This window comes from Barbus barbus (assembly GCF_936440315.1).
Source record: "Barbus barbus genome assembly, chromosome: 28".
In the NCBI taxonomy this organism is placed as follows: domain Eukaryota; kingdom Metazoa; phylum Chordata; class Actinopteri; order Cypriniformes; family Cyprinidae; genus Barbus; species Barbus barbus.
This window is the reverse complement of record NC_136756.1, coordinates 26,100,365-26,118,266: the sequence shown is the minus strand read 5'-3', so window position 1 is coordinate 26,118,266 and position 17,902 is coordinate 26,100,365. Positions and strand designations below refer to the sequence as shown.

The 17,902-nt window shown below is 35.9% G+C and overlaps 1 protein-coding gene across 2 annotated transcripts; it reads left to right on the top strand.

Annotated features, from left to right (window-relative positions):
• The first annotated feature begins 4 nt into the window (after positions 1-4).
• LOC306848158 (uncharacterized protein) lies at positions 5-17,481 on the top strand. 2 transcript variants are annotated; one of them, XM_079382530.1, is made up of 14 exons: positions 5-62; positions 2,995-3,489; positions 4,683-4,794; positions 5,731-6,236; positions 7,375-7,454; positions 7,561-7,601; positions 8,674-8,730; positions 8,880-8,915; positions 9,139-9,177; positions 10,695-10,877; positions 10,981-11,247; positions 11,772-11,852; positions 12,038-12,286; positions 14,990-17,015. In XM_079382530.1, exons 2-14 carry the CDS (start codon positions 3,248-3,250, stop codon positions 15,455-15,457), a joined length of 2,361 nt encoding a protein of 786 aa, XP_079238656.1. In that variant the 5' UTR covers positions 5-62; positions 2,995-3,247; the 3' UTR covers positions 15,458-17,015. The 2 variants fall into 2 exon arrangements, with proteins under 2 accessions (XP_079238656.1, XP_079238657.1); XM_079382531.1 differs by lacking the exon at positions 8,674-8,730 and having other exon boundaries at positions 14,990-17,481.
• Positions 17,482-17,902: the final 421 nt, after the last annotated feature.

Sequence of the window (17,902 nt, the reverse complement as noted above, 5' to 3'; positions counted from 1 at the left end):
ATGCGCAGTAGATCCCCGAAGTATCGCTGATCGGAGAGAAAGACTGCGCGAGCCGCGATGAGGTAAGAATGTCTAAATACTGCGGGTCTTCGGTGCACCGTTTGCTTTCGTGCATGGCAAAAACGCGTGCTTATAAAAAAGCAGATAGCGTCGTAATTTCGAGATATTTCTGTAGTAAAAGAATCGAAAGATCGGCGTGGTTTCGTGCAGCAGAAAGTCGTTTGCGAGGCTGCGTCGCTGAAAGCAATGGGGAGCGTGGAAGGGGAGGGTCAACAGTGAAGGGGGGGCTGCTTGAGCTCATTCAGCACAGCGAAATGGACGTTGTGGAGTCGTGCAAAATAAACTTATCGTGTCTTTAACATCTGTCACAATTAATAAAGAACGTTGCTAATGGAATACGCTTGCAAAACGCGCGAGTTGTGATTGTTCCGTCGTTAAATGTCACGTTGTATCGCACGCGCGTCGGGACAGCATTCATCTGCAATGGAGGCTCGCGACACTTCTTACGATCTGTTTGTTTTGCTCACCGTTCATTTTTATCACGTTATCGCAAGACGGAAATGTTAGGAATTGCACAAAATATTTAATAACATTAAGTTTGAAGTTTATTTGCACTAAAAAAGTGCATCGCGCTATTTTATTAACATTTCAGCAAATTGTTCTATCGGTACTAAGACCACGAGTCCAAACAAATCAACTTGCAATTAGCGTGTTAAGTCATTAAAAAAATATTGCAAACATATATGCATAATAATATTAATAATAACACAGCATCGTCAACTTTTAACAGATTTCGCATCTAAATATTAAATACAATGCAGAATATGTTTACTAATGTGTATGAAACGTCACTCTTCTTGGGGCATACTTCTTGTAAAAATTGATTAAAGCTTAAACAACGATTATTTTATCTCACACTGCCAGAGCAACAACACAATATTCCCAAATGATCATAAACAGTGATCTGATGATTGCATAGCTAATCAAAATGCAAACGAAAGTTTTTGCTTCTGTTGCATCACATCAAAAGGAAAACGGTTAAACGTGCATTTAGTTTTTATTATTCTTTGTGTTTCAGTATGTGAGTGTCTCTTGAGTGTAATTGAGACAATCTACTGATTTTAGAATAGTTTGAATTAATAAATATGTGCTTTTTAGGTTTATTGTGGTGCATTTCTGTGTTTCATAGCAACTAAGTCAAACTGTATATTTTGCAACAAAATCTATAGAGATATGTGTGAAAATCTAACAGACATTAATTGTGACTACATTGAATGAGCTTATCCAGAAGAGTTTACAGTTTGATCATTACTAACAAAACTTGGAAAAATCTGTTTCACAGTTGCATATTTTCTTTAGAAAATTATCATACATTTTATGCTTAAAGATGAAGAATTTAAAGTTGTGTTGATAATGAGCGACTGTATTTGTTACATTTTTGCTATGTGTGAGAGATGACAGAAATGACTAGTTTAGTAAAAGATGAAGAAACTAGGCCTAAAGTTGTGTTGACTATTAGCCGCAGCATTTGTTCATTTTTGGTTATATTAGAGATGACTGAAAATTGCTAGATCAGTATATTTTCTTCTTAGTAGTTAAAAAGATGAAGAAACTAAAAGTGTGTTGATAAAGAGCTGCTAAGTTCAGCGTTTGAGATTTTAATGTTACTGAACCGATTCGGTGAGTTACTTACTGACTTGCTAACCTTATCAAGAAATCATCATTTTTACAATATAGTTTAGTTTATTTTGCACAAGGGAAATATATATATATATATATATATATATATATATATATATATATATATATATATACAATAAAAACACGATAAACAAACAAAAAATATATAATACAATCCATATACTGTGCAGGGAGAGGCAACAAACCCAAAGGGCTCCACCTAAAAACAAATAAAGTCATGAAACTAAATGAAGAGCTAGATTGCAATAACAAATATATAGATACAAATGCATTACAACATATGTCGAAAAACAAAAACTGAATATACTCAAAATAAACCATCTATGGTACATAAAATACTAGATGAATTATTACAAAGCAGCATTTAAATGAGCTTTTATAACATATTAAAGAGGAAAATTTTTTTGCTAGATGAGATAAATTATTCCATAATTTAACACCCCTAAATCTTATCAAGTATTGACCTCTACAAATCACCCTGATTTGTATAAATATACAATAATCATATACAAATCACCCTGTGACCCACATTTGAGATGAATCCCACAGCGAGATTTTATTATTGCTGAGATGTTGATTACATCTGTTTTGTTCTTCTAATTGTGAAAGTGCTTATTACATTGGTCAACCTTTCAACAGTTTTTTTTAAGCAGCGGTTGTCTTAAACAGTTAGTCTGTTTTAATTACATATAATTAGGGTGTCAGGAAATGAAGTATTTTCCATTGAACAAACTTTAACAAGTGCTGGCTGCTTGCTGCACTGTAGCGCATTTCTTAGTCATAGTAATTGCGCTGCATTGCAGATATCGAATGTTGTCAGCCCATTTGTATTGACCTCCCTGCTATCGCTGCTGGGCTCAATTCTGTCACCATGGCAACCGCTCGTTTCAGCCCCGTTCTATAAATATTCTCCTTCACGCTAGTGTAACGTGTTTCTGCTAGCTTGAGTCTTTGCAGTAGCCCAATTTAATAGAGGGGCTTTATTTGCATCGGTTGCGTTGCATTGGCAAAGACTTTCTTAGAAGCTGTTGCTTAAGTGTTTTTATAAAATAGTGATTTGTATGTATATACAAGTATGTAAAAAATCATCTTTCTCTTTAGTCATCAGTGACTGTTAAGTTGTATGTGTGATTGGTTTGCAGTTCATCTCAATACAAAGTGTGTCGATAGAAATGCAGTATCTCTTTAGAAATGCATTAACCAGAAAAATGACCACAGACTGTGCTGTAATAATAATTTATAATTTGATGTTTAATTTAGTTCTTCCTTCTATTGTCTGCATTCTCTTTACAGGTATAATAATTCATAACCACTAAAGACATGGATGAAACACTGGATTTTTGACATTTTATGCAACCCAAGCTCTTCGTAACATTTTGATGAAATTTCTACTTCCAACTTCTATGGAGAACAAAGTCATTTTTCTCGTTTAAAAATGTGAGCCCGCGGTTCAGCATCCAGACTCTTCCTGGCATGACTCAAAACCATTGGTATCACAAATCTACTAGTAATACAGAGGCCTCAAGGCCCGAGAACGGGATCAGACATGACTGATGAGCGGAACAGGGCGTCAGCTGAACCGGAGACGACCAAACCGGAAGAGACTGTGCCGGTTATAGCAGAGGTTGATACTGTCGTTGAGGATAATGCTGTGGAGAACAGTGCACCTGGAAAGGTGATGGTCGAGTCACCGCCTGATTGGCTGAAGCCAATGGAGGAGGATGAAGATGATGGTGGTGAAGGTGTCAAGAGCAGTGACTGGATCGCCAGAAAGACCAATAATGATGTGTATGTGCTCATTTTTGTTTGATTTTAGTGGGATATATTATACTTTGTGTTAGAAGTATAACAATATTATGTCACAATATAGTAGTGTGTAAACTTCACACAACGTGATTAATTTCACACCAAATATGTGACCCTGGACCACAAAACCATTCGCTGGGGTATATTTGTAGCAATAGCCAAAAATACATTGTATGGGTCAAAATATGCATTTTTCTTTTATGCCATAAATCATTAGGATGTTAAGTAAGAGAAGATCGTGTTCCATGAAGATATTTAGTAAATTTCTTACTGTAAATATATCAAAACTTAATTTTTGATTAGTAATATGCATTGCTAAGAACTTCATTTGGACAACTTTAAAGGTGATTTTCTCAATATTTAGATTTTTGCAACCTCAGATTCCAGATTTTCAAATAGCTGTATCTCAGCCAAATATTATCCTAACAAACTATACATCAATGGAAAGCTCATTTATTCAGCTTTCAGATGATGTATAAATCTCAATTTCGAAAAATTGACACTTAAGACTGGTTTTGTGGTCCAGGGTCACGTATGGTAAACCCAGCAGATCACATGTCAATATTTATTATTAATAAATGAAAAATAAAATACATTATTTAGTAAAATACTATTTTTAAAACATAAATGACTTAATATATAAATAATAAATATCAAATTTTCTTTGTAAAGATTTGTACAGATTTCTTTTGCTTCCATTTGAAGCTTCTCAAATCATGCTGTAGAATATGATTATCAAGTTTTATTTGTGTAACTTTCAGGAGTGCTTTCATTAATCCAAATATGAAGACATTCAGAAATGCATTACATGTTTTTGTTGACTTTTTCACTCAAAACTGAATATTTAAAAAAGTGCCAAATAGAAGTATATTTACAAGTGGTCTCACACTTTTGGACCCTATTTTAAGTCTTTTTTTTTTTATGAACATTTAAATTAATTTGATAATAACTGTCCATAGGCTGATGACACACAGGGGAAATTTTTTTAACGATCAAACGTTCAATACTGTCTGGATACTTTAGATTGGTTGTGGGTCCTGTGTCTCACCTGGTTGCCCGTTGACAGCAACATAGCCCAGGGTTGCCTGGCAACATTGTTCAAAAAGTTGCCCCATGTAACATCAGCCTTAGATCTGTTGATTATGTTGACTTTCGCACTTTCCATATCCTCACAGTCCTAAAGTAAAACGACGCAGAGGGCGGCCTCCGATTGCCAGAAATGCTAGACATGGACTTACTCGTTTAGAATTCAAGAAAGGATTGCATGCAGATCGCCCTAAAACTAAGGTTTGTGTAGCTATCTGTCTTGATTTGGGTTTTGTTTGTATTGTTAGAAAGAATATTATGTATGCACAATGGGTCAGAAGTTTGGAATGATGAAAGATTCTTAAAGAAGACTCATGCTCACCAAGGCTGCATTTATTTGATCAAAAATACAGATAAAAACACTAATATTGTGAAATATTTTCTGTTGTAATTATTTCCTGAAATGAAAAGCTCGTCTAGTCATGATGCTTCAGAATTCATTCTTACATTGATCTGCTGATTTGCTGCTTAATTGCTATATGTGACCCTGGACCACAAAAAACAGTCATAAGGGTCAATTTTTCAAAACTGAGAATTAAACATCATCTGAAAGCTGAATAAACAAGCTTTGATGTATGGTTTGTTAGGATAATATTTGGCTGAGATGCAACAAAATCTGGAATCTGAGGCAGCAAAAAAATCTAAATTTTGAGAAAATCTCCTTTAAATTGTCCAAATGAAGTTCTTAGCAATGCATATTACTAATCAAAAATTAAGTATTGATATATTTACAGTAGGAAATGTACAAAATATCTTCATGGAACATGATCTTTACTTAATATCCTAATGATTTTTGGCATAAAAGAAAAATTTTGACCCATACAATGTATTTTTGGCTATTGCTACAAATATACCCCAGCGACTTAAGACTGCTTTTGTGCTCCAGGGTCACATATGTAAATAAGTCTTTCTATTTATAGGATTTTTTTGTGAATTTTATAATTTAATATAAAATCAACATTTTTGTTTAAATGCGTTAATTAGTTGAGAGACTGCTACTTTTCTAAATAACCATGAGTAAAAGTTCCAGAATTTTTTTTATTTTAAAAAAAATAATTTAATTTAACCATGTATGATACTATTATGATATTTTTAAAAGATTCTCTTCTTTTCTATGTGGTTGTTTGGCATATGTAGACTGTTTGTACTCTACCGGAAAGAACACGGTCAAGTCTCGCATCAAGAACTGCCATTCCCGTCCCAGATCCAACCCACACGCCTGAGGTTTTACCTCGAACACCCAAGAGCATCATTGACAACCCGACGTCGACATCCCAAAGACTCATCCCCATCTCACCTACAGGGGACAGCAGCCTCTCCAAGACCCCCAACGCTGAATTTCCCAGCCCTCCGCGCCTCACGAGGGTCTCGCCGCTCAATATCGACACATCTGGAACACGGAATTTCATTCACTCTCCAGCTGTAAAAGTGGGCAATGTTTCCCAACAGATCGTTTCCTCTACTGAACCTGGGAAAGATGGCACTGAGCCGCCCCTTCGACTCTGGCTTTGTCCCTCTCTGGAGCCCATTAGTCCTACAAAATCTCAGGATACATTCTCAGATCAGACTATAAATTCACCAAATTTCCCGGAGACTACACGTAATGGAAGAGCGACCATAAAGGAAAGTCTTCCTTTTCTCAGGTGAACAAATCTGACTAATTTTATACCACCTAGAAAGTCTATTTTATATGCTCTAGTTTGAACTAGGACCTTCACGCATCCGGGTTTCTGCAGGTCTTAAAAAGTTGTCCTTAATCGTCATTCCACAAATTAAGGCCTTAAAAAGGTCTTTAAAAAAGTCTGCAAAGCATGCATTGCAAGAAATGAATATGTCTGATTATTTTTGTCTTGTTTTTTTTTATTTGACATAAATATCTAAACTAAATTAAGATATATTTACTTGGGATGCAAATTGAAGAAATTAAATCTTGTTTTTTGAGAATCAAAATGAACAAAACTTGTTTTCCCCTTGAATTAAGTTGAGCCCATTGTTCTTGTTTTAATCTTAAACTCAATCTTGATCAGACATTTAAGGCCATTTTCACGCTCCGTGTGGAAAGGCACTGGAAAATAAGACAAAAATACTGAGTTTTTTTGCAGTTTGATCAGATGGTACATTATTTCCATATTTTAGGGTATAGGTTCTAGGGTGGGAGGAGAGATATTCTGCAAGTGTTAAGGCCATTGCACACTGAGTCTGAAATTTTTGCACGTAAAAAAATTTATTTGACCTCACCTTGTGTCAATCACGTTTACACACTGCCTCCGAAACCTTCGTCCGTCATAAAAAAATTAGGATCAGGTTCGATTTTCTGTGTTTTTGTATCCGTAGCATGCATTTTGATAGGAAAGGATGACGAATACGGAAAAACGTATGCGAAAATTTCGGACTCAGTGTGCAAGTACCTTTAATAAGCAGTTGTTTTTGTAAAATTAATTAATGAACAGTATTGGGGAAAGTTACTTTTAAAAGTAATGTTTTACAATATTGCATTACTCCATAAAAAAAAGTAGTTAGTTACACAGTTACTTTTTATGGAAAGTAATGCATTGTTACTTTTGCGTTTCTTTTTCTCACCTGGGCTGGGCTTTCTTATTTATTTTTAATAACTGAAAAACCCAAAAGTTATATTTTTGGCAAAGGCACCCTAGTGCACAAATGTACTTTTAGACAACTTATTGACATACTCCCTTCAATTTATTTTTAAAATGTACTTTACTTGGCCTAAAAAAGTTCCTTCATACCTTCATAAAATCAAAGTTGTTTGTCTTTCTTTAGTAAATGTGAAAGCTGTGGCGGCCCATTTTCTGCTCAGAAGTTCGGAGACACATTGTGCTTCAGATGCTACAGGACTAAACGTATGGGAATTTGAAATTACACTCTTCATTCCAGCAAACAGCAGAGGATAAGTTTGATGTTTGTGTGGTTTGTGTTGTCTGATTTCTCCATTTCTCATTTCTGCAGCAGAGAAGAAGCACTCTCCTCCAAATATTGTGTTTAGGAAGGTATGTACCATTAAATAGTCGTCGCAAGAGCTGTCAGGCCTGCTTTTCCTTACTTTCTGTCACTAATTTTTAAGACTGGGATAAAACAGGAAGTTCATGTGCCAAACAAAATTTGGGATTCATCTGTTAAATAAGATCAGAGGTATTGATCTATGTTTTGATCCTGTTTTTTCCATCTCTGAACGTCAAAATGTATCATATTTTGTCTTTTAAAGTTTAGTATGTGCATACGTTTTATACATGCATATACTAAATATGTCAGTTACACTTTACAATAAGGTGTCATTTGTTAACATGAAGGAGCAATGATCAACACATTTATTACAGTATTTATTTATCTTTGTTACTGTTAGTTCAAAAATAGTCGTTCATTGTTAGTTCATGTTCACAGTGCATTAACTAATGTTAACAAGCACAACTTGTGATCTTAATAAAGCATTAGTAAATACTGAAATTAACATTAATGTTAATAAATGCTGTAGAAGTATTGTTCAATCTTAGTTCATGCTAACTAATGTAGTTAACTAATGAACCTTATTGTAAAGTGTTACCAAGATATTTTATATTTTAATAAAAAAAAATATTTAGCAAATTTTTTTATGCATTTCCTATGTAAAGATGGTGCTTTTCCCCATGCCTCAATGCTATTGCATAGAAAGTTTTTTTTATTGTGCTTTCCAGAAAGTCATTCATGGCCTTTATCACTCATCTTTTCTGTGCTCTTGTTGTTGTTGTGAAGTGTAAGTGAAGCAGTATTGCTTTGTCTGTGTTCATGTTAGCTGTATGAGAGGTATAAGGCTTTGGCGATACTTTTGCGTTATAATATCTGAGCTAAAACAACCTAGTTTCCCTTAATTTCTGCTCTCAATATATGAGCTAAAACAGTTTGCCAGATTATCCTTGATTTCTCTGCTAGCATTCTTTACTCATTCTTTTATTTTCTTGATTATTTTCTAGCAACACTATTTCCCTTTATTTCTGATTCTGTTGAATGTAACACCTCTGTTTATATTTCCTTTGCATAATTTTTTTATGCTTTTGAATGTTTTTTATTTTAATTATTATTTTCAAGGTGGGGCAGGATCAGTGGGAGGTTGGGAAAACAAAACATCCAAGAAAACAAATGCTGGTAATAATAATATGGACACATTCATAACATTTTTAGGCTGACACATGAAACTGCAGCATACACAAAAGCATTGCCAAAGATGATCAAATAATCTGTCAGTAGCTGAACTACTTAACACCATTACCATAATGTCACTCTGTCTCCTGCAGAAACCACATCCCAAATACAAGAAAATGGTAAAAACGGTGAGTGTACATGCTTTATGTAGCTAAATCCGTGTATTGCATACTTCAAGCCTTTTCAATGTAAATCAGTTCAGTGTATAACTATTCATTCACGAGACTGGTGGATTCATTTTGTGCTGCTTATAGTGCAGAAATGACACACTTCACCACTGTTGCAACATATTCAGGAAAAAGAGCAGAGCTTAAAAGACTGATCCAGGTTTTTGTTGTATGTGTGTTTCAGGATTTTGTCCCTGATGGTGATGACGATGAGGATGACTGGGTGAGTGGTTCAGCATCACAATCTCTAACCTAGACAATCTTCCACATGTGTTCTGTCATCTGTTTGATAGTTTATACCTTTTTAGCAAGTGAGGGGCCTTTTAGTATAATTGTAAAAATGTCAGATGTAAAAAAGTTTTTTGATATCTGCTGAAAATCTTTGTAGAATTTAATAAACTAGATGTATAATATTTTAAGATGAACATGTACTGGATTGAAGCAACTTGGGTTTACTTGATTAACCATACATAATTTTTTAGAAAAGTCATGTTAAAATGTGAGCATGAAATATGCTCATCAAGTTTTTGAGGAACGTTTATTTGTCCCTCAGTCATCATTGTATTGGATTATATGTTTCCTCTCACAGCAACCACTACAGCGCTTTGATCATAAAACTAAGCATTTAAATATCATCTTACTGTGAAATATTACTGGAAGATATAGAGCGACAGCTGATATTTATATGCATTTTATGTAAGTAGTCTGCTATACTGTTGTAAGATCTCCTTGATTTACATTCCAAGCTATCAGAATTTCATATAAATATCTGCAATTGCACCAAATTGCATATTTTTGTTCTATTTTGTTCTAGCTCCATATTGCCTGCTATCATAATATATGAACCATAAAAGTGTGATGTATCAGCCAAAAAAATTTTAAATATCATGTATATTTTTAAAGGTGACCTATTATGTGAAGTTTTAGCTCAATATACCCCAGATAAATTTTTACAGCTTGTTAAAATTGCCACTTTTAACACTGTTTTGAGTGTGTTGCTTTGAGTGAGCTGTTGCTCCCGGAGAAGAGGGCGGAGCTTCTAGAGCTCTAGCTCTGCATTAGCAGTGCTAGCCTTTGCAAATAAACATTCCACTATTAATACAAGCCTGTTATCTTTACAGAAAACTGCTCAGTTTCAAAGTCAGTCATCTGATTATACTGTGCATAATAAATTTGCTTTTATGAATTACACAGACGGGGAGCACGGCGGGATAAAAATAATAGCATAGCTGGTCTCATGCTATCACAAACTTTATAAATCCCACTTCTGATCGTGAGCTCCTCGGTGACGTGAACAGAGGGAGAATCTGAAACGGTTCGTTTGGAGAGACTGTTTATGATTTATTGATTTTCTAAAAAAATGAGTTGGTGGATTTTTAACATTATAGGCTGGTTGTTTTCACACACTGCGGTCACACAACTGTGTTCAAACACCTTATAAAAGTGATTTTTGCATAATAGGTCCTCTTTAACAAATGCATACTTTTATTTATTTTGGCTAAAGGCTCAATAAACTCTTCCATTTCAAAAAAATATGATTTTCTGATTATTATCAGCTGATTTGATGTGTCAGACTTTACATGGTTAAAGCATATTATGAATTAGACATGGAATATTCTTTTCCTGGTTATCGCTGAACTCATAAAACCACGTGAAACCTTTGTTTTTAAGGTCTACTCACATCTAACAGAATCTTTATTAATGGAAAAACACATTTTCTCTGTCTACTCTTGATTTCAGGCTGCAAAGAAACGCAATCGCAGGATGTGCCGGCAGTGTGTTGCATGTCTTCTTGAAGACGACTGTGGCAAATGTGACTTCTGCATGGACAAGCCCAAGTTTGGTGGCAGTAACAAGAAAAGGCAGAAATGTCGCTTACGTCAGTGCAAGTTTCAGTCAAAGCTTCATGCTCATAGAGCAAATGTACGTATTTATGTGATTAACATCTAATGGAATCACCACATGCCAAGTACACATATGCAAGATGCATTTGGCAAGACGTTTCTCGTTTTATCGTATCATGCAGGGAATGCTAAATCCATCCCTTCCACGAAGAAGGAAAAATGTGAAACCCAAGCTCAAGAGACGGGGTAGACCAAGAAAACATCCTCCCCCTTGGGAGGATGATGACGAAGTGTCTGATAAGGATGCTGATGAAGACGACTTGAGGCATTATAAGATGAATGGCAGGAAGGGAGGAAGGAGGAAATGGAATTACACTTTTAAGGAAGATGAAGAAGATGTGTTCGTCGAGGCCGTGATTGATGACGACGAACCGTCCATCACAGAGGAGGTTTCTGATTTTTAAATGTTGCACTAAAACAGTGTAGTTTTATGCTGCTTTCACCTGAAGATGGAATTACATGCTCACAGATCTGGAGCTGATAAACTAAATTATTAGTTTCTCTGGAATAGCGAAATGGATGCATGTGCTAATTTGTTGTTGATGACGGTAAATTTTCTCACTGCATTCATTTACAACTAACTGCTTGTGTAAGGGCATAGAACTGTGCCTGAAATAAAATGCCATTATAGAAATATGTGTTGAAACTGCCTCTATTTTGGTCATATGGCATCACAAAAGTCAAGTGAGAAACATCAGAGCTGCCATTCATTTCACAACTTGTTTCCAGCTTGTGGATATGGGATCAGAAAATGATCAGTAATTATGGTTATTTCGATATGAGGAGATTGCAGCATTACACCAAAGTCACCATCAACCATGTAATTCAATCCAGAAATATGAATTAATTAGGTTCTTAAATATATTCATGATTGTATTTAATGTTATATTTCAATAATAACTATTTTTTATAGGATCCTGATATTTTGGCCAGTGAGAGGTCAGTGATGGTGTCTAATGAGATGTACTCAAACACCTCTGGACTCAATGCTCAGGTAAGGTTTTCGTCATCATTTTCTAGACTTGGTTCTGAAACGAGTTTCATAGGCCTTAAAAAATCTAGTTCTTTTTTTTTAGCCAGTCATCGGTTTTTCCAGAGAAAGTTAAATTTTGCAACATCCAGTTATGTATGGTTTGTGTTGGTGGCCATTGAAAGCGGATGTTTGTGTTTCACAAACAGGGATTATACTACAACGTGTCAGGCGTGCCGGCGGCACCTCATATGCTTGGATCGGTAGCTCTGTGTAACAACAATCCGCTGCCGATGGGTGAGGTTATCAGCTCTCTGCCGATGGGGGACGATGTGACTCAGAACGGTTTTCTTCAGATTGAGATGGTGAGAGTGGGATCACCACCATCACATTACACAGAAGAACCTCAGAACACAGAACAGCACGTGTCAGATTTTCAACAGGAGCCCACGCCGGTGGTGAGTCTGTCTTCACTGCTACTGAGTACAGTACTGTTGAAAATTTTGAAAGTCTCTTCTGATCCCGAGGTTGCATTTATTTGATCAAAAATCCAGTAAAAACAATAATATTGTGAAATGTTATTACAATTTTAAATAATTTTCTATTTGAATATATTTTGAAATGTAATTTATTCCTGTGATCAAAGCTGAATTTCCAGCATCATTACTCCAGTCTTCAGTGTCACATGATTCTTCAGAAATCATTTAATATGCTGATTTGCTGCTCAACAAACATTTCTTAAAATAGTTGTGCTGCTTTATATTTTTGTGGAAACCATAATACATTTTTCAGTGGAAAGTTCAAAAGAGCAGCATTTATTTGAAATAGAAATTATATGTAACATTATAAATACTGTCACTTATGATCAGTGACATGCATATTTGCTGAAAGAAAGTATTCATTTCTTTAATTCATTCCTATAATTTTAATTAATTTGTTATTTTTATACCTTAAATTTGAAGTAATATTATTTATTATATTTTATAATATAATATTTTTTTTAATCTTACTGACTCAAATTTTTAACAGTATTATTTCATTTATATAATTTTCATTTTATTTTTTCTTTCTTTGCATATCCAGCCTTTTTTTTTCAGACAAACTTGAACATCATTACAGTGGGGAAAAAATAATTTGATCCCCTGCTGATTTTGTATGTTTGCCCACTGACAAAGAAATGATCAATCTATAATTTTAATGGTAGGTTTATTTGAACAGTGAGAGACAGAAAACAACAAAAATCCAGAAAAACGCATTTCAAAAAAGTTTAATTTGCATTCTAATAAGTCAAGTAAGTATTTGACCCCTTTGAAAACCATGACTTAGAACTTGGTGGCAAAACTCTTGTTGGCAATCACAGAGGTCAGACGTTTCTTGTAGTTGGCCACCAGGTTTGCACACATCTCAGGAGGGATTTTGTCCCACTCCTCTTTGCAGATCCTCTCCAAGTCATTGTCAGGTTTCGAGGCTGACGTTTGGCAACTTGAACCTTCAGCTCCCGCCACAGATTTTCTATGGGATTAAGGTCTGGAGACTGGTGAGGCCACTCCAGGACCTTAATGTGCTTCTTCTTGAGCCACTCCTTTGTTGCCTTGGCCGTGTGTTTTAGGTCATTGTCATGCTGGAACCCATCCATGAACCATTTTCAATGCCCTTGCTGGCTTCAGTTCCCTGGCCCTGGCGGTACATGGCCCCGTTCATCGTCCCTTTCATGCGGTGCAGTTGTCCTGTTCCCTTAGCAGAAAAACACTCCCAAAGCATAATGTTTCCACCTCCATGTCTGACGGTGGGGATGGTGTTCTTGGGGTCATAGAAAGCATTCCTCCTCCTCCAAACACGCCGAGTTGAGTTGATGCCAAAGATCTGGATTTTGGTCTCATTTGACCACAACACTTTCACCCAGTTCTCATCTGAATCATTGGCAAACTTCAGACGGGCCTGTACATGTGCTTTCTTGAGCAGAGGGACCTTGCGGGCACTGCAGTATTTCAGTCCTTCACGGCGTAGTGTGTTACTAATTGTTTTCTTGGTGACTATGGTCCCAGCTGCCTTGAGATCATTGACAAGATCCTCCTGTGTAGTTCTGGGCTGATTCCTCACCGTTCTCAAGATCATTGAAACTCCACGAGGTGAGATCTTGTGTGGAGCCCCAGTTCGAGGGAGATTGACAGTTATTTTGTGTTTCTTCCATTTTGTGAATATTCGCACCAAATGTTGTCACCTTCTCACCAAGCTGCTTGGTGATGGTCTTGTAGCCCATTCCAGCCTTGTGTAGGTCTACAGTCCCATCCTTGGACAGCTCTTTGGTCTTGGCCATGGTGGAGAGTTTGGAATCTGATTGATTGATTGCTTCTGTGGACAGGTGTCTTTTATACAGGTAACAAGCTGAGATTAGAAGCTGTCCCTTTAAGAGAGTGCTCCTAATCTCAGCTCCTTTCCTGTATAAAAGACACCTGGGAGCCAGAAATCTTGCCGATTGATAGGGGATCAAATACTTATTTCACTCATTAAAATGCAAATCAATTTATAACTTTTTTGAAATGCATTTTTCTGGATTTTTGTTGTTGTTCCATCTCTCACTGTTCAAATAAACCTACTATTAAAATTATAGATTGATCATTTCTTTGTCAGTGGGCAAACGTACCAAATCAGCAGGGGATCAAATAATTTTTTTCCCACTGTATATAATAAAATATCTAAAAATTTTTAAAGCAAAAGCACACTTTCAAGTAAACTATTCCACATAAAGGAGGTTTTATTTATCTATTAATTTAATAAAAGGACTATGCATATTTGTCATTGTGTTTGTAAAGCGTTAGTGGATCATCTTCATCTTTTGCTATTCTTATAGCTTTGTAAACTTGAGGAGAACTCCTCATACATTCACTAAAAATCACCAGTTCGTATTTTGTTTCCTGACATTTTTTTGATGTTCTTTGATTTTATGGTTTAATTTTTTTTTTTTTGTGTATACAGTGTAATTCAGACATTTTATTAAAGTGCCCAAAAGTGTCTAAATCATCCGTTGTATACTTGAATGTAAATCATTCAAGATGAAATGATTATGATGATTTCATAAGACTTGTGTCTTCAGCGCAGTCAGAGACTTCCACAGCTACCAACCATGTCAGACCACGCAAATGTCACATCTGCTTTTGTAGATCACCCAGATCTTCAGTCTGGCGGGAGGAGAGAGCGACTGCGACCGAGACCAAGGCCTGATGGAGCTGTTCACTTCCCTAGGCCAGACCGTGCTGCCCGCTCACTGGGTGGGCGTCATGGCCAAAGGCCCCGTCCTCCAGCTCCTGCAGTGCTCCAAACTCTCCACCATGGCTGACACGGTGGTCCAGATCGAGAAGGGCTTCTTCTACCAGGTCAGCGTTCAGAACCAGCCTCTGCTGCTGATGCACGCCATCTACTCGCGCCACCCCACCTGCCTGGAGACGGTCGACGACGTGGTGTCGCTCTTGCTGGACTTGGAGAAGCTGGGCGTGTGTCAGGGCTACCAGAACTTCCACATGGGTCCTCCGTGGGAGCCCAGAATGAGCGTGCGAGCGGCTCTGTGCGATTTGCTCATTCCCAAGGACGAGGAACAGTGTCCGAAATGCACACAGCCTGTAGAGGGTTGAACAGAGAATTTACTCTACGTTTTCGAACATCTATAAGTAGTTTGATAGACTCTTCCACCAGTTCTTATAGTGCTTATAGTGCAGTCAGAGCTGTTTCTGACCTCCATGATGAATCAACATCTAAAATGGTGCTTCTTTTTTTGTTTTCTTTTTAGAAGTTAGTTACACAACTTTCGAGAAAGGACTCGCAAACCACTGAGTTTTACCAAAATCTCTTCTTTTCGTTGCTCTCCAGCTGGGATTAGGACATAAATACATTCAGTTCTCATTTAAACTACCTCTCAATCATTTTATGGACCAATTTAACCTCCCAGGTGCCCTTATTGTAGTTTATTGTAAGTTTACTGTAGTACTATGAAATGCATAGAAGCTTGTTTCTGCCATGGGATAAAAAAAATAAAAAAGGTAATTGCAACTTTTTATTACCAATTCAGAATTTTTCATATGTCATAATTCAGACTATTTTTCTTGTAATTGCAAAATATAAACTCAGAATTCTGAGAAGTTCGAATTGTATAAACTCACTATTTTTTGTGTGGCGGAAACGATAAAACAGAATTGCGAGATGTAAACTCAGAATTTAGAGTGAAAATGAATTACGAGATGTAAACTTGGAATTGCAAGGAAGAACATCAGAATTCTGAGTTTATATCTCATAATTCTGAGGGGAAAAAAGGCTGAATTGTATGATAAAGTCACAGTTACCGTATTAATTATTTTGTACTGTGGCAAGAACGGGCTTCCTGTTTCTGTGTTCTGTACTGCCTTTATTGTGATAAATTTGGGGTTGTACGTTCAAATTTAAAATTGTTTGAAGTCAATTTTAAACCAAAATCATTCAACCTTTAAAAATTCAGTTTTTTTTATTTTTTATTTATACCTTACGCTGAATTTAATTTTTACCCCAAAGCAAGCACGCTATCTTTCATTATGTTTTTACGTCTTTTTTTTCAGGATTCTCATTACATGAGTGTTTTTATGCAATGGAAGATGCACTCTGGTCTTTTTTTGTCCTGTTGTTAATCACACCTGCTTTCATGTGACTGAATTGTTACGCATGATAAAGTGCAACTAATGGCACAGCGATCCGCAGTGCATCTGTGGGCAGTTTTGCTGTTGTGCGTATTATTCCCAGCCTACAGTAGACATCCGACCGGAGGACATTTCATTGATCTGCCTTTATACGGTTTACCTATATTGTAATTCTTCCTAGGAGATAAATCGATGCAGTTAACATTTGACTAGTTTTTATGTCAGCGCAACGTTTTGTTTTTCATTTCTGAGTGATTTGAATTCAAATGTTTAAAGCTATTTTTTTTTTTTTAACCTCTACCCCTGGAGATCTGTACAAAATAAGATGTAAAATATACATAATAGTCTGAAATTATTTATAAATAGAGGATGTAAGCTAGAGGTGTTTCTGAGGGCATCTCTGTATTGTAAATCTTATCTTGCTCTTTTGGTCTGTTTAACCTCGAGTTCAGTTTTTGAAACACTGTAAAGTAAGATTTTTATGAAGGGTGGGTAAAATAAAAGTTTCTTTTTTCATATATACAGACAGTTCTTCTATTAGTTATTTATTTCTTTATTTTTCTGAAGTGACAATCAGAATCATTCTTGATCCGTGATGTAATGCAGGGGTTTTCAAACTTTTTGGTCCATGAAAAATGTACCAAGGAGAAAAAAAAAAAGATTTTACAACATTTTTTTGATGTGGTAACTTGCAATTAATGAAGTATGATTTAATGTGATGCATTTACATAATTCAGTTGACAACATTTGTAACAGTAAGACATTAAAATTTGAATTAAATTAATTTAGCAGTAAAAAAAAAACTAATGACAAGGACATGCTGTGAAAAGCAGTATATAAATATAAATTCAGATTGCATCCAGCAGTTCTCTAATAGTGAGTTAACAAACATGTATGAAATATACTCTCAACTTATGTACATTTCCAGAACAATTTGTAATAATTTGTTTTGGCTTTATTACAGTGGCGAAATAAAAGGCAATTATTTATTCAGAAGCTACATGTATAATATAATGCTTGATATTTTTGCCTCGCAGTATAAATTGGTCTTTATGCATGAAAATATAAAGGAGGCTTTAAGTTTCGTAGCAAGATGGTGATCATATATTATTTAAACCCCCTCTTTGTCATTTCTACAGTATTACACCAGAGGGCCTCATTCTCTTCATTTTAGCAACGCATATAGATACAGCAGATGCTTATGAATGGATCATTTTGGTCTTTGCTTCTTTCTTCAAAGACTGAATGGAAGACAAAACTGTATATTTCTATATTTGCTGTGACTCTTGGAGACACCTGCAGTCAGTTCCTATGGGTTAAGCAGCGAGAGAGAGAGACTCATTCATGGTGTTGTGCATCGATGTGAATGAGCTGCTTTGTTTCCAGACGGAAGTGAGAGGAAAGTGACCCCAG